A 22757-nucleotide genomic window follows, 5' to 3' on the forward strand; every position below is an offset into this window, starting at 1 on the left:
CAGGTCTCTCAATGTAACTTTAGGGAATTTAGGAATAAAAGATCTTCGATTTTATTAGAAAATAAGTTTAGATAAAAACTTTTTCTATCATGGAAAATAAAAGCTTTGCAAAATTTCAGGCTTCAGGAACAAGGATATTTTACAGGCAAAGAGCAAATAGTGGATATAAATTCTTATAACTTCTCAAAGTAATGAACTAAACTGTCAAACTAGAAAAATAAATCATAAAAGTGCCCTTGCAGTCAAAAACTAAAAAACTATTTTTGCAAGTTTATAATGAACATGCATTCACAGAGCTACAGTAGTGGACCTGTAATAACTACTGAAACAAATTCATTAGCATAATCGGTTACTATATCCTGAACTTTTGACCTACATATTCAGGTCATACAAATTTTATGAATAATTTTTTTTAGAAATACATCACAGGAATACATCAATTGCATAACCAGTTACTACCCATGCAACCATTTGGATTAATGATCTAGATATTCATGTCAGGAGATGATTAACAAATATTCAACCTTCATGGAATAAGAGGACAGATTGTCTATGCTACGGAAGATACATCATTTTTATATACTTCCATGAGAACTTTATCGCCAGCCTTTCTAGGCTTTGATATTTCTTGATGATCAGGCATAATTGAGTTTTGTTGAGGTAAAGGAAGACAAAAACTTATATTCTCTACATGATTTGGCTGACTCTCATATTGATTTGTAAAAACGTCAGAGATTATGATTTTGCTGAAACGCCAGTCTTTCTAGGCTTTGATTGCCTTGTGCCTAGTGCCAGGGGCCTGGAGCCGTTTTTAAACCGGGATTAGGTCTCCCACACTACCTAGTACATATTTGAATCATAGAGACGTGTTTTGCTTAGTATTTTCTATAAATTTGTTGCAAAACATCGGATTTCACAATAAAAAGTCCTATTAAGACCTTCTTTTTTGAGGTTTTTCAAGAGTCTTTCTTGGCTTTGACGTTCCTTCACGATAAGGCATAATAGAATTTTTAATGAGGTAAAGGAAGACTAAAACTTTTATTCTGTATACGAGTCGGCTTTTTTCTTCTTGCCTTGTAAAAACTTCAGGGATTAAAATTTTCCTGGAACGCCAGCCTTTCTAGGCGTTGATATTTCTTGACAATAAGGCATAATCAAGTTTTGTGCAGGTAAATTAAAAGAAAAAACTTATTTTTTTACACGACTCGGATTTCTTTCATATTGCTTTGTAAAAACGTCAGAGATTATGATTTTCCCTGGAACACCAGTTTTCTTGGCTTCCATATTTATTGGTCATAAGGCGTAATCGAGTTTTGTTGAGGCAAAGGAAGACCCAAAACTTATATTCTGTATAGGAGTTGGCTTTCTCTCTTCTCGCTTTGTAAAAACACCAGATAATATGACTTTTTTCAATGAACACCAAACTTTCTTGGCTTTGATATGTCTTGACGATAAGGCATAATCAAGCATTGTCAAGGTAAAGGAAGACAATAGACTTATACTCTTTATATGATTCAGTTTTCTCTCATTATGCTTTCATTAAACGTCAGAAATTAAGATCTTTTTTTGGAACGCCAGTTTTCTTGGCATTTAAATTTCTTGATTATAGAGCATAATCAAGTTTTGTTGAGGTAAAGGAAGACTAAAGCTTATATTCTGTATACAAGTCGACTCTCTCTCTTCTTGTTTTGTATAAAACCTCAAAGAATATTTCTTCCTGGGACGCCAGCCTTTCTTGGCTTCGAATTAGATGTATCTTAACCGTGTGTCTTCTTATTTGTCAAAAAATATCTCCGTTCTTAAATTATCAAATATTTTAATGAATCATACGTATCTTAACAGTGTGTGTTCTTATTTATCAAGATTATAACCCAAGTTTCTTAAATGATTAAATTTTTTTTATAATAAATAAGATGTATCTTAACAGTGTGCGCTAATATTTGTCAAAGGTAAAACCCAAGTTTCTTAAATTATCAAATATTGCTAATTAATTACATATGTCTTAACCATTTGTGTTCATATTTCTGAAAACTAAATCCCAAGTTTCTTGAATGGTCAACATTATTAATAGAATCAAATGTACTTTAACCATAAGCGTCCTTATTTGTAAAAACTAGAACCCCAGTTTCTTAACTACTGAAATATTTTTCACAAAGTAAATATATCTTAACCATATTCCTCCGTATTTCTGAAAACTAAAATAAAAGTTTCTTAAATAATCAAATATTCTTAATAAATCAGATGCATCTTAACCGTGCTGGTGTCTCCTTATTCATCGAAACTAAACCCAAAGTTTCTTAAATGATTAAATATTCTTAGTAAATTAGATGTGTCTTAACGGTGTGTGTGTTCTTATTTGTCAAAACTAAAACCCAAGTTCCTTGAATGATCAGATGTTTTTTTAATAAATCTGATGATCTTAGCAGTGTGTGTTCTTGTTTATCATAAATAAAGCCCAGGTTTCTCAAATAATCAAATATTTTCAATAAATCAGATGAATCCTAACCGTCTGTGCATATATTTGTCAGAACTAAAACCTAAGATTATAAAATGATCAAATATTCTTAATAAATAAAATGTATCTTTACCGTGTGTATTCTTATTTGTCAAAACTAAAACCCATTTTTCTTAAATGATCATATACATTTAATAAATCAGATATATCTTAACCGTCTGTGTTAATATTTGTCGAAACTATAACCTAAGTTTCTTAAATCATCAAATATTTTTAATAAATGACATGTACCTTAACGGTGTGTATTGTTATTTTTCAAAACTAAAACCCAGTTTACTTAAATGATCATATATTTTTAATAAATTATATGTTTCTTAATCCTCCGAGCTAATATTTGTCAAAACAAGAATCCTAGTTTCTTAAATGATACGATATTTTTAATAAACAAGATATATCCTAACCGTGTGTTTTCTTATTTGTCAAAACTAGAATCAAGTTTCTTAAATGATCAAATATTCTCAGTATATCAAATGCATATTGACCATGTGTGTTTGAATCTGTCAAAACTAAAACCCAGGTTTCTTAAATAGCCAAATGTTATTAATAAATAAGATGTATCTTAACCGTGTTTTTTTATCAAAACTAAAACCCAACTTTCTTAAATGATAGAATATTTATAATCAAGTCAGATGTTTTTCAAACGTGTGTCATATTATTTCTGAAAACTAAAAGCCAAGTTTCTAAAATGATCAAATATTTTTAATAAATCAGATGTATCTTAACCATTTGTGCAAATATTTGTCAAAACTAAAACCTAAGATTCTTAAATTATCAAATATTTTTAATAAATAAGATGTATCTTAACCGTTTGTATTCTTATTTTTCACAACTAAAACCCAAATTTCTTAAAAGATCATATATCTTTAATAAATCAGATATATATTAACCGTCTGTGCTATTATTTGTCAAAACTAAAACCCCAGCTTCTTAAATGACCAAATTTTTGTAGTAAACCATATATATCCTAACCGTGTGTGTTTTTATTTGTCAAAATTAAAGCCCGAATTTCTTAAATGATCTATTATTTTTAACATATTAAATGTATATTTATCTTGTTTGTTCGTACCTGTCAAAACTAACACCCCAGTTTCATAAGTGATCAAATATTTTTAATAAATCACATGTATCTCAGCCTTGTTTTTGTTCTTATTTGTCAAAACTAAAACCCAAGTTTCTTACATGATCAAATAATATTAATGAAATCATATGTCTTCTATAAAGACATATTCGATTTGATGTTTGATTCGCCTGTTATACAGCCAGTCCCAAGCCTGGAAAAGGGAGGAGGGTTGGTCGGAGGGCTAGTAGCCAGCCACCGTAAAAACCGATTACTCAAGAAACAGCAATAGATAGTTCTTATTTGTCAAAACTAAAACCCAAGTTGCATTTATAACCAAAATTTTTTTAATAGCCCGATGCATTTTAACCGTGTGTATGTTCTTATTTATAAAAACTAAAACCCAAGTTTCTTAAATGATCAAATAATTATAATAAAATCATATGTATTTTAAACGATTTTCTTTTAATTCCTGAAACCTAAAACATAAGTTTCTTAATTGATCAAAAAATTTTTATAAATCAAATGCATTTTAAGAGTTTGTACTCTTATTTGCCAAACTAAACACACGTTTCTTAAGTAATCAAATATTTTTAATAAATCAGATACATCTTAACCGGGTGTATTCTTATCTGTCAAAACTAAAATCGAGGTTTCTTTAATGATCAAGTATTTTTAATCAATCAAAGGTATCTTAAGAGTCTGTGCTCTTATTTGTCAAAATTAAAACACAAGTTTCTGAAATGATGAAATATTTTTAATAAAAAAGATGTATCTTAACCGTGTGTGTGTATTTGTCAAAACCAAAACCCAAGTTTCTTAAATAGCCAAACGTTTTTAATAAATCAGATGTATGTTAACCGTGTTATGGTTTTTAGCAAAACTAAAACCCAAGTTTCTTAAATGATAAAATATTTATTTTCAAGTCAGATTTATTTCAAACGTGGGTCATATTATTTCTGAAATCTAAAAGCCAAGTTTCTTAAATGATCATATATTTTTAATAAATCAGATGTATCTTAATAAGTTGTGGTAATTTTTGTCAAAATTCAACCAAAGGTTCTTATATGATCAAATATTTTTAACGAATAAGATGGATCTTAACTGTTTGTATTCTTATCTGTCGCAATTAAAACCCAAGTTTCTTAAATGATCATATATATTTAATAAATCACATATATCTTAACCGTCTGTGCTATTATTTGTCAAAACTAAAACCCAAGTTTTTTAAATGATCAAACATTTATAATAAAATCATATGTATTTTAAACGTTTTTGTTTTAATTTCTGAAACCTAAAACAAATGTTTCTTAAACTATCAAACATTTTTTAATAAATCAAATGTATTTTAAGAGTTTGTGCTCTTATTTGCCGAAACTAAAACATAAGTTCATTAAATGATCAAATATTTTTAATAAATCAGATGTATCTTAACAGGGTGTATTCTTCTTTGTCAGAACTAAAATCGAAGTTTCTTAAATGACCAAGTATTTGTTAATCAATCAAAGGTATATTAAGTGTGTGTACTCTTATTTGTCAAAACTAAAACACAAGTTTCTGAAATAATCAAATATATTTAATAAATAAGATGTATCTTAACAGTGTGTGTTCTTAATTGTCAAAACTAAAACCCGAATTTCATAAATGACCAAATATTTTTAATAAACCAAATTTATATTAATCTTGTTTGTTCGTATTTGTCAAAACTAAAACTCCGGTTTCTTATGTGATCAAATATTTTTAATAAGTCAGATGTATCTCAACCTTGTTTACTAATATTTGTCAAAAGTAAAACTTAAGCTTCTTAAATGATCAAATATTTTGAATAAATCAGACGTATCTTAACCGTGTTTGTTCTTATTTGTCAAAATTAAAACCCGAATTTCTTAAATGATAAAATTTTATCAATAAATCAGATGTGTCTTAACCGTTGGTATTCTTATTAGCCAAACTAAACTCCAAGTTTCTTAAATAACCAAAATAATTTTAATAAACCAAACGTATCTTAACAGAGTGTGTTCTTATTTGTCAAAACCTAAAACACAAGTTTCTTAAATTATCAAATATTTCTAATAGATCAGATGTACTTAACCGTGTGTGCTAACATATATCAAAAGTAAAACCCAAGTTTCTTAAATGATCATTTTTTTTAATAAATTACATGTATCTTAACGGTGTATGTTCTTATTTGTCAAAACTGAAACCCGTATTTCTTAAACGATCAAATGTTTTAATAATTCAGTCGTATCTTAATCGTTTGTGTTCTTATTTGTCAATAATAAAACCCAAGTTTATTAAATCACCAAATATTTTTATATAAATCAGATGCTGCCATCTTTTCAACTTATTTATATATGACATCATAACTAAATATTAAGCTAGGCTACATTGAGCTACCTACTTTCACGTTAGGTTGTTTTAGGTTGGGTCAGCTTGGCGCCATGCTAACTTAAGACATGACACATAAAAAGACACATAATTATAAAATGTGGGTTTTGGTTTTGACAAATAAGAACACACACGGTTACGATACATTGAATTTATTAAAGATACATCGTCAGTTCGGAAACTTCAGTTTTAGTTTTGACAAATAAGAACAGAAACGGTTCATATACATTCGATTTATTAAAAATATTTGATCATTTAAGAAATTCGGGTTTCAGTTTTGACAAACAAGAGCACATACGGCTAAGATATATCTGATTTATCAAAAATATTCTTTCATTTAAGAACTTGTGGTTTTAGTTTTGACCAAGACGATTAAGATACATGTGATTTATTAAAATTATTTGATCATTTAAGAAACCTGGGTTTTAGATTTGTCAAATAAAACCACACTTGGTTGAGATACTTCTGATTTATTAAAATATATTTGATAATTTAAGAAACTTGGGTTTTAGTTTTGGCAAATATAAGCACATATGATTAAGATAAACCTGATTTATTAAAAATACTTGATCACCCACGAAATATAGGTTCTAGTTTTGACAAATAAGAACACACACGGTTAGGATATATACGATTTAACAAAAATATTTGATCATTTAACCAGCTTGGGTTTTAATTTTGGGAAATAAGAACACACGGTTAAGATACATCTGATTTACTAAAAACATACGATCATTTAAGAAACTTTGTCTTAATTTTGACAAATAAGAATACACAAAGTTAAGATACGTTTAGTTTATTAAAAATATTTGACCATTTAAGAAACTTGAGTTTTAATTTTGATAAAAAAAAGAATACACATGGTTCAAAAAACATCTGATTTATTAAACATATTTGATTTTTGATACTCTGAATTTTTTATTTTTTATACACCAGATACTCTAAAATCTGATGTTTTGAAACAGATTTATAGAAAATATTGAGTAAAGTATGTTTCTAAGATTATAATATGCTCCAGGTAATCAGAGAGATATATTTCAATAAAATTATAGAAAATACTAAGTAAAACATGTTTCTATGACTTAATTATTTACCACGCAACGAAGGAGGCATAGTCCTTGCTTTGAAAAAGGACTGTCTTCATGAAAAGTTTCAGCATCTGTGCGCAGCAGGCCAAATAAACAATACTACCTATGTCTAACTATCATCCTCATTTAGTTTAAATAACTATGATGCAATAGTCACATGCGCGTCAAGTGTAAAACAACAGCGTCTGCGTACCAAAACCCATTTCCACTAATCGATCTCTCAATCACTCCTGAAATATCCACCGGTATCAGTTCAGTATAAACAATATGTCTTGGACAGTCCCCCTAAGAAGTGAATTCCTAGTCCTGATTACTCAAGGAGCCTATTCGTAGGATATTAAAGCTTATCGTATCTCCAATTCACATTTAAAATGGGCATTTTAATAAGTCAAGGTGAATTCAAATAAAAGCATTTTTTTTTCTATCTGACATATAACTAGGACAAACCACTTGCGTTTGTTTATTTCGTATTTTGTTGTTTTTTGGAGGGGGGAAGTTAGGGGGATAGGGCTTTGGGCCCTTTGGAGGTAAGGTCATTGATGAACATGCGTTCCCTCTAAAAGAAGTGTACATAAGGACTCATTATCATGAATATGATGATAATTCAGCCTTATATTAAATCTGGTTGCTATGGTTGGCTGTTAGCGCCTCATGTTTGTATGCAAATGAAGATCTCATGAAAGAATTTCATCTCTGACATGAATATATAGGTCATTCTACCAAATTGTTGCATGGATAGTTATTGGTTATGCGAATGATGTATTCCTGTAATGTATTCCCAAAAAAATCATTCATATAGGTTTCATGACCAGAATATGTAGGTCAAAATTACAATTATGCTAATGAACTTGATTCAGTGGTTATTAGGGGGCCACTACTGGTAATAGGTCAAAAGGAGGGCTCCATCTGACAGAAAATTCTTTCTCCTTATTGGAAGTTTCTTGTATTTCTTATTCTGGTTCTTATTATTTCTTATAAGATATAAGATCTTGTAATTATCTCTTATATCTCATACTTATTGTTTCTCATACTGCTAGAAAATCCTTATTATTTATGAAAAATAGGCGTGCCTTTTGATTCATGTTCAATCAATTTAGTTATAATTGAGCAGTTTAAAATTTTTATCTGAATTTACTTTTAGATTCACTTTGCCTATCATAACCTAGACCACTTTGATTTTGGAAACCCCTTTAGTTTTCAGATCTAAGTAGAGCATTTTTTTTCTTTTCAATTTTTGGGATCTGTTTAGATTTTCGAAAATTCAGAAGTGGTGCTTTTGGGTGGGAAGCTAGGTTACATCGGAATGCAATTCGAACGTGACAATGCAGAAGGTGACATATCCGCACTGCGTGACAATTTAATCTTTTTATTAGAATTTTTTCTTATTGGAGATTTTTCTTCTTATTAGTCTTCAGACCATTATAAATATTCGTCTATAGAAAGATTCTTATTAGAATAAATAATACAAAAGTTGACTGAAAGAATTACTTCTACTAGGAGCATCCTCGAGACAGAAGTTTGACAAATGTTGACTCAACTAAATGCATCAAAGCTTCTTTTCTGAAGAAGGCAAAGATTTAACCTCAACATATTAAACCAAGTAATCGTTACATGTTCATCTAGAACAAACTACCCAAAAGCATCAGAGTCAGACATACATGCAATTTAGTGCCCTAGGGCCCATTCATGCTCAAATTCTCAAGCTTTGTGTGGTTTATCCAATATTTTGTTTTAATTTGTTTATTTCATTACTCTTTTATATTTTGTTTAATCCTCCCCCAAATGGCTGGTCCTTCTCCCTCCAAACAATAAACCCCTTATTGGTGTTATGTCAGCTTTAGTAAATTTATAATAGTCCAGGCACTTGCGGATAAATCACCGAAACCAAACAAGAGAGTCACGACAAAAACGTTTTGCATAGTAAATAGGATTAGAAAGAGGGGATAATACAGAGACTAAGAAGTGACAGATGTTTCACAAAATGTGGAGAAAAATTCAAGACACCATTCGAGTTAAACATAGTAATATTGTCAATTTACACTTTTATATTTGACATCTGATAATAAATGACGACTTAAATTACCATTACACTTTCCTGAAACAGAATTATTCGTCACAATTGTTTTAGTCAAAAGCACAAAATATTGAGCCGCCTTTGATATTTCCTTCATTTAGTCCCTATTTCGCTTGTATCCCCTCCTTATCTCAAATCCAGCACTAATACTGTAGAAAAAGAAAACATTACTTCCCAGACCATAGATACACCCAGAAACTTGTTTTGGTAGGCGAAGACCTAAGCACTGTTAGGATAGAAGGAGATAGGGGTGGGGTGTCAGCCATTTTGCTCATGTTTTTTGGTAAGGATATCAACCAAACTGCAATGATTCCACCGATGTACAGTCTAGAATAGTAAAATTACTTGAGAATTGTTTAAAAGATAATTGACTGTTCAAACTAGGGAATCATCCAGTTCTTTGTACTATCCAAGTTAAATTTTTGGTTAAATAAACACTTTGCTAGGGGACGGGGGGGCTTCATAAAACTAAGCCTCATTATGGATATGTCCCTGAGTAGGACCTATAATATCTCATCCGGAATCCAAGCCTGGACACCCGGCTCATGCTATTTTAAGGGTTATTCCTGGGTATATTCTTGGTCAACTGGTTAAACATGTTAAAATATATTTTCAGATCGATTGAAAGGAACACATCATGGAAGTGTTACGTTTTTTGAGTCTTTTGCCTGGACTATAGTGACTTTAGAACAAAAGCTTTTAAGCATTACGCATGTACATTCAAGAGTATTAAACTAGTTTTTAATACAAATGAATTTCTGTTCGCTTATGAAAAAGTTCTACTTTGACAGACAATGCAACTACTTTTCAAGCAAAAATACAAGCTACAAGCAAAATAAAGGGCACCTTTCATACGACTGGTATGGTGAAGGAGAGGCAGACGCTGACCGTACGTTTAGTGAGGATGGTACCACGGATGCTTTGTCCTTGTACCTAGATAATAGGGAAAAAAGTCATAGGGTTAAAAAGGGAAATAAGTACATCACAAAAAACCCACAAGAGGACGGCCTAACAAGGGTCTCCACTACTCAGGTAGCCTAGTAGTGGAGACTACACGGCAAGTATGGAGGTAAATGGAATACAGATTCAAAAGCATTAAAAAGGAGATCGTTTAAAAACCCACGAGAGGACGGCTTAACAAGGGTCTCCACTAATCAGGTAGCCTAGTAGTGGAGACTAAACGGCTAGCATGGAGGTAAATGGAACACGGGTTCAAAAGCATTCAAAAGGAGATCGTTCTAAAACCCGCAAGAAGACGGCTTAACAAGGGTCTCCAGTACTCAGGTAACCTAGTAGTGGAGCCCACATGGCAAGTATGGAGGTAAATGGAACACGGGTTCAAAAGCGTTCAAAAGGAGATCGTTCTAAAACCCGCAAGAGGACGGCTTAACAAGGGTCTACAGCACTCAGGTAGCCTAGTAGTGGAGCCCACATGGCAAGTATGGAGCTAATGGAAAATAAGTTCAAAAGCGTTCAAAAGGAGATCGTTCCAAACCTTTAGATTTTAATGAGAAAAAACCTTATTAGCAAAAAAGAACAAATGAACTGGAAAACAATCTTTATTTTTGCTCCCCCAAAGTTTTTAAAATAAAGAGTAGACTCTTACTACTTACGGTAAAGTTAATGAATACGGGTATCTATGTATATATGGAACTTTTTGAATTATTTATTTGTTAGTATTATTTGTTTTATGCTTAATTATTTTTATATTTATATTGAAGCAATTGTGATATTATCATTAAACTGATATTGAAGTAATTTATATAAATTTTGAAAGATTTATTATTAAAGTAGTTGCAAGTGCCACAAAAAACATTATTAAGAAAAAATAGAAGCATATTAAATAAAGTAAAAAATAATATATCAAATGACAACTTTTCATATCATATATATAACCAATAGCTAATACTGTAACTTAATTTTTTTTTTCCTGCCATACTTTAAATATTATAGGATAGTAGCAGTTAAAAAAATTGAATTTTACATTTCATTTATCCTTTATTTTGTTTCATTTTACGTTTTACACTTCATTTCATTTATCCAAGAATATTAGCATTAATGTTCGCTGCTTTACGGCTGGGAAGCTGTTTTAACTAGGAAATTGGATTTCTATGTAGTAAATATATGGGGAAGATATAGGGGAGACGGCTTAAAGTTCGGTAGCCTACTTGCACATTTTTCGTATAAAATGCATTCTTTTCACCTTAGAGAGGATGCGGAAGAGTGAAAATCACTTTTTTTGGGTACTAGTTTTCATTTGCTTTAAACGTCAGTAGTTGGCAACTTCGTCAGAAGTGTGTTTAATGTGAGGAACAGGGTTGCCAACTTGCACACTTTTTGTGTGAAATGCTTTTAAATACCTCAGAGGGGATTCGCGCAAATTTTTTGACTCCCGCTCTTTTTGAGCAGAAAATATTCTTTCTTGGTTTTGATTTGAACTCTATTTAGACGTTGACAGTTGGCAGCCCTGGTTTTAAGTAGAAATCCAGCAACTGATAAAAAGTTTACTCAAGTACTCCATGTGGCTTAATATTTGTCTAATACGCAATAAATGGCTATTCAACCTGTGGTATTATCTATATATGTATTATGTAGCAAATGGGTTTTTTTTTTATCTGAAACCATTTAGTTCTAAGCATTTCGTGTTATTTTTCCCTCCTGCTCAATGAATTGACATTTTTTGTACTTTTTCACTTTTTTTTTCTCTGAAATGCATATCCAACCCATCTGGGCTTGCGACAATCCACTTACTGAAATAGATTCTTATTTACAAAGCTTATCCTAAGTGGGATGTTTCCTTTTGAAAATAGTTCAAGTGTGCCTTAGTAACTTAGCCCAAGACTAGGTGAAGTCAGGGCATTTTTTTTAGTTTCCCAGATCAAGCTTCTTCGCTTTAATCCCAGTAATCAAAATCAGAGATACAATCATATTTTTAAAGTAAAGAACGAACTCTAGCCCATAGTAACCGAAAATTTCAAATCACTTTTTCAAGAAAAAACTGTCTAGAGAAATAGAATCGCCATGTGTAGCCTATTCAGGAATGGTAACTATTATTTTGATTAATCATAATGGTAAAAGTTTATTGCAAAGAAAAATTTACGAGAATTTTGAGACATAGCCTGAAACGGCTCAAATATGGTGCCGGATCAAAATAAAAAATACACCATTGGAATCACGATAGCCAAAAACCTCGTATAGTTGAGTTACAGTCCCCTATCTTCAGCATCAAGAAACATCACTCTTTCGCATGCAAAGCAGTGATGTGTCTTTGCCGTTTTCCTTCGTCGCTAGTGGGGCATTGAAACCTCACATTGAGCAGTTTAGGGGCTCATTTAAATCTAATATTTATAGCTACTACTAGAAGGAGCTTATCCATACAGTCAAAATATAGGAAGTAGGGGTTCGTCAGCTATTTAACAGTCACTTTATCGTAGTAATAGCTACTATATCTCAATTACAATTCTTGAAAAGTGTCTTTTTCTAGATATTAGCTGCTTTAGAGACCAGAAATCTATAGCAAATGGAACCAAACACGGATTTAATTTCATGCATAAGGATTAAGGTGAAATATGGAAGAATACCTTTGGTATGAAAGATCAAAATCACTAAGTGCAGGGCTAGATGATGTCACGTCATCTTTTCTTAATTTGCCAGACCCAGCTTCTTCATTATTTTTACCGATATGTTCTTTGTAATCCCTAGAATAAATTAAATCAATTCAGTAGGGCTTTAAGACTAGGAATTACACTTCGAAAAATTTTCAACACAATTGCTTGTTATTACTAAAAATAATAGCATAAAAAACTTTTTCATGACTGTGGCGTGGGGTCACCGAATTTCGTAAATCGTGTACATCAGGGTACGCGTGTTAAGCATCGTGAGGACTGTGCCAGGCAGTGCAGGAATTGTTTAGCGCTTGGTGGGACGTTGCTAAGATTGGCATAACGGCAGACATGGCACCCAAAGATATGCAACAGGTAGCAGAAAGTAGGCAGCTCCTCGGAAAGTCGCCAAATATCACTTCAATAGTCATATTTGGGAGTTGCCATCTCCCTTGAAATCCTCAAAAGGCTTAGAGCGTCTTTTACAATTTACTGAAAATGTAAAACCTTCAGAGCAGTTCTTTTTTTTATGAGTATAAAAATACTGGAAAAAAATCAAAACAATGAAGCTCCAATCTGCAAGAATTTTTGGCAGCTCGTCTGATAGTATCAAGATATCACTTCTACAGTCATCTTTGGGAGTTGTCATCTCATTTGAATCTCCCGAATCTCAAATATCCCTTGAATCTTTCAAGGGAATCTTTCAGTTTTTGAATCTTTTCAGTTTTTCTTTTTCTGGGCATAAAATTACTGAGAAAAAAACAATGCAGCTCAAATCTGCGAAAATTTTAGCTTTTTGATTCGTTATATTTTTACTAATCAGCTTAATTTTATATTGTATTGTATCAGATTAACGACGCTTCTTGACTACTAAGGTCCCTGCGTCGGCCCTGTAGTGCATTTCTGCAGCATGGTTCGATCTCTGGGTATCTCTGGGTATCCGTATTACCAAGCTAAGGTCAAACCCACTGCGCCACCACAGGACAGTTTAATTTTGCTCGTCTAGTGTGCAGCTAATTTGAATCAACGATTTATTCCATTTACATCTATTTTTGAAACACCTATTTTTGGTGAATACGTTAATAAATCTATGTTAGTCATGCATGTCCAAATAAATGTATTTTTGTTTTTTGTCGCGACATAGTATATGTACCTTTGAGTTGAAAAGAAATTATTTCGATTTGAAAAGCTTTTTTTTTACGGTCTCCCAGACATTAACTTTACTTTGTACTTTTATACGCTTTGTACTTTTATACGGGTGTAAAACGTGACCCATGAAAGCCGAGGGTACACATTACTCTTAGGGCATTTTGCCACTCCAGTATGAGACAGTTCTTTTCTCTATGATAGTTAGTAATAATGGAATTCAACTAAGTTGTCGCGTAAATCATAACGTCAGTCCGTTGACCAAGGCCGTATCCAGGATGAAGGCTAAAGCAAAAATTTAAGGTGACCGTGGGAACAAGAAGGCATCTTAATTCGGAAAAAAATGAAAAAATGAAGTATTTTTAACTTACGAACGAGTGATGGGATCTTAATGAAATTTGATGTTTGGAAGGATTTAATGTTTCAAAGCTCTTTGGGGGAGTCACTCTTCCGATGACATTGGGGGAGTTGGAGGGGGGAACCTAAAATCTTGGAAAACGCTTAGAGTGGAGGGATCGTCTCACTCGAAATGAACGATCAAATTCTCGAGTTTGTCAAAAATTTAAGGTGACCGTGGAAACAAGAAGGCATCTTAATGTCTGAGAGACCGTATTACAGTAAAAATACACAGTAAAAACTGTATTAAACGACCAAGCCCGACCAGTAGTAAGCAAAATTCTAAAGTAATGTATAAAGAAAAATTTATTTACTGTGTTATTTATTTATTTATTTACTGTCTGGGAGAAGTCCGAAAAATATCAAAATTTTTACAAGTTCAGATAGAAATCGGGAATCCAAACTTTATTTCTTCTGCTTGAAATGTTTCTCAATTTTTTTTAAACATGCCCGAACTTGATACCCAGTTTTTGAAGCTGGTATATGGCAACATTGGCAACAAACAAGCAAAATTTAATTAAAATATTTGAAAAAAGATCACTTTTAATAAAAAAGAAATAAAGCATAGGAAAACACCATAATTTACAATTTTTTTTTTTTAATTTAAGCTATTTCAGTTCCTCTGTTATGATTGCTGGGAAGAGCGTTGGAAGACGGCATATTTTTTTTATTTTTTTTTATTCCATATCCACTTTACCATCTTAATATATTAAAATATATTCAAAAGTAACTATCAATCTTTGACCACCAGTTTTGTAAATTTATGTTACATCACACAAACTTTTCAATAGTATTTATGAAAATTATTTCAATAGAGCTAAGTCAGTACGAATACTTATTTTAGCAGTAACCAAAGGATGAACTATCCTGGCTGCTACTACCGGGTCTTGGAGTCACTCCCAAAAACCACCTCAATCTATCAGCTGCAGCTTCCATGGTGATTTTCAACCAGTTCCACTCCCATTTCCAAGCATGCGTCCAGAAGCCTCCTCACAGTTCGAGGTCTTCTTTGAATGTTTGCCAAGGATTCTTCTTCTGTCTTTCCAGCTGTTGTCTCCAGGAATGTGACGGCTCATACATGAGGACGTCGTAACATGTCGCATCTTTTGGATGACACAAGGTAGGGTAGGGAGCTTGACGCGACGTCTTTTGATGACAAGAAATAGCTCTTCAGACAGACCACAAAACTTTGAACTTTACTATTGGGAATCCTCGACCACCTGTTGATTTCTACGTCATGTAGCTTGTATACTTGTTGGAGCAGGCACCACACTGACATGGCAACCGTTGACTACCTTGAAAGTCGTAGTAGTTCTATTCTGCGAGTGATTTTGATTTCCAAATGTTTTAAATATTCTTCACCAGAGGTTCTCCAGACCCTTGGCACCCTGCTGCGTTAGCCGTCCTACCAGTTGGGCTAGGCAATCGGTAGTATGTTACACCACTCTACCGCTGTGATCTGCAGCTTAGGGCTCTTTTTCGAGGATCCCTAGGGATGTATTGTTATAAGCTCCATTTAAGAGTTCCTTTTTCAATACCAATAGGAGCAAAATGAACCCTGCCAAGCAAATTAACTGCTAAGAAAAGAAACTGGATCTATTTATTAATTTTTCTAACAGAAACTTTTCAGTTATTCATTTTAAGTTGCCAGGAATCTTTAATTCTAATTCTTCCAACCGCATTTTTTCAAAGTTCACACTTCCATCGCTCCAATACTTCCACTTAGAGACATGACTAGTATCACCTCAAAGAACATCCGAATTACCACTTAGAGACATGACTAGTATCACCACAAAGAATGGGCAAATTGTACATCCGAATTACTTTTTGAATTCAGTATTTTTTTTCATCCTTCTTTTCAATACCTCAGCACATTTGTTGGACTCGACTTAATAAGGTGCAGTGTTTTATGTACAAGTCCATCAAAACAAATTCAAATGATATCAGCAGAATCTAGGGGCATCCAATGAGTTTTTTAGCACTAAACCTCTAATCTTTTTTCTGGCAATAAGCTTATACGTTTTATCCAAACGATAGTCATTTTTTATAAACAGTAAAAAATGTTTAAATTTATACAACATTGTCAGTATTTTTAGTCAGAGGGGGCACATTCTTGGCCCAACCTCAGGCTTGCCAAGCAGAATATAATTAAAATAACGTAATCATAATGATTATCGTGTTAAGGTGTGCCCAGAAACTGTGCCGAAGATGCTGAAACAGTCTCTTAACTTTTTCACCAACAGCTCCTGGGAGACTAACTAATGTCTGTACGAAATATCTCAATAAAACGTGTAGTTCAATATGTTAATGATAAAATATTTTAACGCAATAAAAAAAATGTTTCTGTCCAATTTTAACGCTAGTTTTCTTCAAATTTTGAAGCACCAAATACACCAAATTGCGACACTTTTCAACTCCAGGGTCCATCTCAGGTCTACCTGGTCTAGGTTTGTCACTAAGACTTAGGCCTAGGTCTATCTCTAGAGTGAAAACCAGAACTTTCTAAAATCTTGCTTTTGGGTTTTTAAAAATCACGTGCCACGTTGAACCCTAAAAATGAATAAACAAAACTAATCAGTTAAATTTTACAAATCTTTTCGTTCGTACACTTTTTATCATTTATGTGCATGTATAAATTTATTTCCGGTCATAAATGTAAAAGTACAACACTATAGTAATAGAGAAATTAAAGGGAAGAGAAACGAATAACTTCTAGCATAATAAAACAAGACGAAGACGAACTGAAAAAAATACAAACAAGGGCAATCTTAAACTGGGAGAAGCACATAATCGTCGAAGCAAATTTTCAAAGGTGCTTCCACCAGAATAAGTGAGACACATTTTAGCATTAGGCAAAGCCATTCAACGTCACATACCGTGCAACTCCTTTATATTACTAAGAATATGAACTTTCAACGTAATGAAATTCATCTTAATGTTTTAATTGATCTCTGAAAGGCCTTTGATACAGTTGATTTTAAGATTTCAATAAAGCGGTTAAAATATACATGAGTGAGAGGTCCTTGTTTAGATTCATTTGATATTTTTTACGTGGAAGATCTATCGAGATTTTATTTATCGTCTCCTTCTGAAATTGATTGCAGCGTTCCTCAAGGATCAGTTTTAGGGCTCCTCTTAAATCTAGTTTATGTTGATACAATGCGATTTTATTTGCTTGAGTATTTCCTTGCATCTTTTGCGAATGACCCAGCAAGCGTTTCAAGTCAAACAATTGAGGATTTGCTGCTGAAAGTAATCACATTTCCTGTGTTTACAAGTTTAGGTTTTCTGTCAGTTCTAAGAAAAAAATATTATATACGGTAGAGTTGGAAGTCTGGGAAATTTTGATAAAAAGGTATTTCTTTAGTAGTAAAGCTTTGTCACAGGTGAGGGAGGTACGTTACCCGGGTTTCTTCTTAATCTGTAGTAAATTTTAGAAGCATGACAGTAGGATGTTTTACGTCTATAAACTCTTCCAACATTATACCATGCAATAGTAAGCCTTTACATTTCTTACAATTGTCTTTTGTGATCGAGTGATTTTTATGTGAGCTTTAAAAGAGTAAAGTTTTTATAGATTAGAGCTGTTCGATTGCTGGGAGGTTGTGTTGAAGGAGATAATGGCACAGCATCTTTTTTCAAGCGTTTGAGAGTGCAGTGCAAGCTGCAATTTTGTATACCAATGTTAGTGTAATGTATTTCCTTCAGCCTTTAGACAGTTAATTCCTGTTAATATTGCCCTTCACTCATATGTTACTAGGAATTCCGATAATCTCATGCTTGAGTATCAAGAAGCTGCAATTTTGTATACCAATGTTAGTGTAATGTATTTCCTTCAGCCTTTAGACAGTTAATTCCTGTTAATATTGCCCTTCACTCATATGTTACTAGGAATTCCGATAATCTCATGCTTGAGTATCAAGAAGCTGCAATTTTGTATACCAATGTTAGTGTAATGTATTTCCTTCAGCCTTTAGACAGTTAATTCCTGTTAATATTGCCCTTCACTCATATGTTACTAGGAATTCCGATAATCTCATGCTTGAGTATCAAGAAGCTGCAATTTTGTATACCAATGTTAGTGTAATGTATTTCCTTCAGCCTTTAGACAGTTAATTCCTGTTAATATTGCCCTTCACTCATATGTTACTAGGAATTCCGATAATCTCATGCTTGAGTATCAAGAAGCTGCAATTTTGTATACCAATGTTAGTGTAATGTATTTCCTTCAGCCTTTAGACAGTTAATTCCTGTTAATATTGCCCTTCACTCATATGTTACTAGGAATTCCGATAATCTCATGCTTGAGTATCAAGAAGCTGCAATTTTGTATACCAATGTTAGTGTAATGTATTTCCTTCAGCCTTTAGACAGTTAATTCCTGTTAATATTGCCCTTCACTCATATGTTACTAGGAATTCCGATAATCTCATGCTTGAGTATCAAGAAGCTGCAATTTTGTATACCAATGTTAGTGTAATGTATTTCCTTCAGCCTTTAGACAGTTAATTCCTGTTAATATTGCCCTTCACTCATATGTTACTAGGAATTCCGATAATCTCATGCTTGAGTATCAAGAAGCTGCAATTTTGTATACCAATGTTAGTGTAATGTATTTCCTTCAGCCTTTAGACAGTTAATTCCTGTTAATATTGCCCTTCACTCATATGTTACTAGGAATTCCGATAATCTCATGCTTGAGTATCAAGAAGCTGCAATTTTGTATACCAATGTTAGTGTAATGTATTTCCTTCAGCCTTTAGACAGTTAATTCGTGTTAATATTGCCCTTCACTCATATGTTACTAGGAATTCCGATAATCTCATGCTTGAGTATCAAGAACCCACACCTACCGGCTTCACTATCTGTTATTTGTTCAGAAAATTTGGATTAGTATTCTGACTGGCATTGAGGAGGGAGTGGGGGGCTGACCATGTCAGTTTAATTAAAACCAGATTTAAGAAGTATTTTTGAATGATGAAAAATGGTTAATCATTTAAATTTTTCTTTTGTATATTTTTACTAAAAAGTATTATAAGAGAGAGTATAATCATTTTGTGTTTTATTGAATATTTAATCGGTTGAGAGTCAATGTATTGGTGTCGTCTTTTAGTAGGCACCTTGTTGCCTTCCCTTTATGGATGTGATTTTTATTAATATGTTGTTTTCAAACATAAATTAGTTCAAAGTTAGTTCAAAGGTTTTTGTTGATTCCAACACAGAGGCATATTTTCAAAGGAAGTTATATCTGTTTATTCCCTTAAAATTTTAGCTGATTTTTGGCAGATTTTTCACTAATGTTTCTTTTATTTTAATTTGGCATTCACTACCAAAAAAAAAAACAAATGAAAGTCCTTTTATTCAAAATTTGAATTCCCGATTTTTCTTTTTTTAGGCACAATTGGTTGTGTAGGTTTCAGTGTAAGTGGTACTTTAAATTTACTTGCAATTGTATAAATAAACTAACCTGAAACATCTTTTACACCTGGTTGGCCATCTTACTTGCGGATGGAATCCAAGTGGACAAAGTGGGTCGCCTTTTCCCATGTTAATCGACTATATCTGAAATAAAATATACACTTCAAGAATATCAACTCATGACTGAAATGAAATGTAAGAATCATGTGCAAGTCAAACCGTTCAACCATCTATAGAAACCAAAACTCAACAAGAATAGAAATATTGATCAACAAACAGCTCGTTGTAACTATGTAAAAATCTAATACCTATGTCTTTTAGGACGACTTAATCCCCCACAGTCCCGGGGGAAGGGCTGCAAGTTACGAACTTTGCCCATTGTTTACACACAGTATTGGTTATTGGGAAGTATGGTGACGTTTTCAGGGGTAATTTTTTCTGATAGTAGGGATGTCAGGTGGAGGGAGTTATGTGAGAGGATCTTTCCATGGAGGAATTTAACATGGGGGAAGAGACGTAAATCAAGACGTAAATTAACGTTAGTTAATTTAATTCGTAAGTTGCATTATTTTTTACAAATAACTGCATTCGTAAATAAAACTAAAAGTTCAAGTGGCCTTTTCAAGTGACAAAAAAATTGTAGGGTAGTTAGGCCCCCTCCCCCACCGCTTTTTTCTCAAAATCGTCAGATCAAAATTTTAGGAAAGCCATTTAGCCAGAAAAAGTAAATTTAATATGGAAATTTCATTTTAATAATTCCTATACGGTGAGCCAAAATCAAAACCTTCATTAATTCAAAAACATTCAGAACTTAAATAAGGAAAAAACAAGTTTTTTTCAACTGAAAGTAAGGAGCAAAATTAAAACTCAAAGCGAACAGAAATTGTTACGCATATTGAACGAACCCCCATATACGTAATAAGGCGAACCCCAAATATACCCGCTCTTTACGCTAAAGTTTGACTCTTTCTCTTAATTCTACTTTTTAAAACAGTAAAAAACTTTAGCGAAAAGAGCGGGGCGTTGATGAAGAAGCAGCCCCTTTCGTATACAAAGTAATTTCGGTTCGTGTTGAGTTTTAATGTCGCTCCTTACTTTCGGATAAAAACTTTTTTTTTATTTAATTTCTGAACGTTTTTGAATCAATTCATGATTTGATTTTGGTTCTCCGCAGATGAGTAATTAAAATGAAATTTTCATATTTATTTTTTTGGCTAAATGGCTTTCTCACAGTTTTGATCGAATGATTTTGAGAAAAAAGGAGCGGGGGAGGAGGCCTAGTTGCCCTCCGATTTTTCGGTTAGTTAAAAAGGCAACTAGAACTTTTAATTTTTAACAAATGTTTTTATTAGTAAAAGATATACGTAACTTAAAAATCAGCTTACGTAACGAACTTCTTTATTCTCATTGTTTTTATTACGTATATGAGGGGGTTCACCCCCTCGTCAGTACCTCGCTCTTAACACTAAGGCTTAAATTTTGTCCCAATTTCTTAAGAATGACCCCTGAATCACAAAAGCCGTAGAATAAATAGTTGAAATTACTAAAAATATCTTAGCGTAAAGAGTGAGGTATTAGGAGGAGGTGAGCCCCTCATATGCGTAATAATTTCTATTCGTGTTAAGTTTTAATGCTGCTCCTTACTTTCAGTTAAAAAAAAAAATTTCATATTTATTTTTTCATTGTTTTTTTTTAATAATGCTAGAAAATCTCTTCCCCCATGACAAATTCCTCCATGGAAAGTTCCCCCAACATATCCCCCTCTTCTCAACCCCTGCCCCCAACCAAAAAATCTCCCTGAAAACGTCTGTACACTTTCCAATAACCATTACTGTATGTAAGCACTGGTCAAAGTTTGTAACTTGTAGCCCCTCCCACGGGGACTGTGGGTGAGTAAGTCGTCCCCAAAGACATAGTTATAAGGTTTTTTGACTACACCGAATAAAATGGCTATCTCAGAATTTTGATCCGGTGACTTTGGGAAAATAAAGGGAAGGAGGGGGGCTAGGTACCCTCCAATTTTTTTGGTCACTTAAAGGGCAATACAACTTTCCATTTCCGTTAGAATAAGCCCTCTCGCAACATTCTAGGACCGCTGGGTCGATACGATCACCCCTGGAAAAAAAAAAAAAAACAAACAAACAAATACACACGCATCCGTGATCTTCCTTCTGGCAAAAAATGCAAAATTCCACTTTTTTGTAGATAGGAGCTTGAAACTTCTACACTAGGGTTCTCTGATGCGCTGAATCTGATGCTGTGATTTTCGTTATGATTCTATGACTTTTAGGGGTTGTTTTCTCCTATTTTCTAAAATAAGGCAAATTTTCTCAGGCTCGTAACTTTTGATGGGTATAACTGATCTTGATGAAACTTATATATTTAAAATCAGCATTAAAATTTGATTCTTTTGATGTAACTATTGGTATCAAAGTTCTTTTTTTTAAATTTTGATTACAATTGAGCCGGGTCGCTCCTTACTACAGTTCGTTACCACGAACTGTTTGAAAATTATATTATTTATAGCTGATTTTTTCAGCTGATTATTGGCTAGAAAAAACGCAAATTACTGATTCTATTTTGCTATTTCAATTAAAAATCTCTGTCATCAAAGCATCGCCTTTGATACTGATTAAATAACAAAGTTTTTAACTGAAAGTAAGGAGTGACATTAAAATTTGAAGCGAACAGAAATTCTTCCGTATATGAAAGGGGCTGTCCCTTCCTCAATGCCCCGCTCTTTACGCTAATTATTTTACGTTTAAAAAGTAGAGTTTTGAGAAAGAGTCAAACTTTAGCGAAAAGAGTAGGCATCGAGGAGGGAACAGCCCTTTTCATATACGGAATAATTTCTCTTCGTTTTGAGTCACTTCTTACTTTCACTTAAAATAAAAATTGTTATTTATTATTTAAGTTCTGAAAGTTTTTGAGCTAATGCAGGTTTTGATTTTGGCTCAACATACACGAATAATTAAAACGAAATTAGCATGTTAGGGTACTGAGAAGGGACAAGCCCCCTCATATACTTAATAATTTCTCTTTGTTTTAAGTTTTAATATTACTCCTTACTTAT

At 32.8% G+C, this 22757-nt stretch overlaps 1 protein-coding gene across 1 annotated transcript in view; it reads right to left on the bottom strand.

Annotated features, from left to right (window-relative positions):
* Positions 1-22757, bottom strand: part of LOC136040707 (centrosomal protein of 290 kDa-like) — a 229687-nt gene that overhangs the window by 194213 nt on the left and 12717 nt on the right. Inside the window, exons 2-4 of the mRNA XM_065725009.1 lie at positions 19734-19828; positions 12704-12820; positions 9969-10055 (exon numbers count right to left, since the gene is read on the bottom strand). Of these exons, the coding sequence (XP_065581081.1) occupies positions 9969-10055; positions 12704-12820; positions 19734-19813 (284 nt within the window). The 5' untranslated portion in view covers positions 19814-19828. The remainder of the gene's footprint in view (positions 1-9968; positions 10056-12703; positions 12821-19733; positions 19829-22757) is intronic.

Source organism: Artemia franciscana, chromosome 21, assembly GCF_032884065.1.
Source record: "Artemia franciscana chromosome 21, ASM3288406v1, whole genome shotgun sequence".
Lineage (NCBI taxonomy): Eukaryota > Metazoa > Arthropoda > Branchiopoda > Anostraca > Artemiidae > Artemia > Artemia franciscana.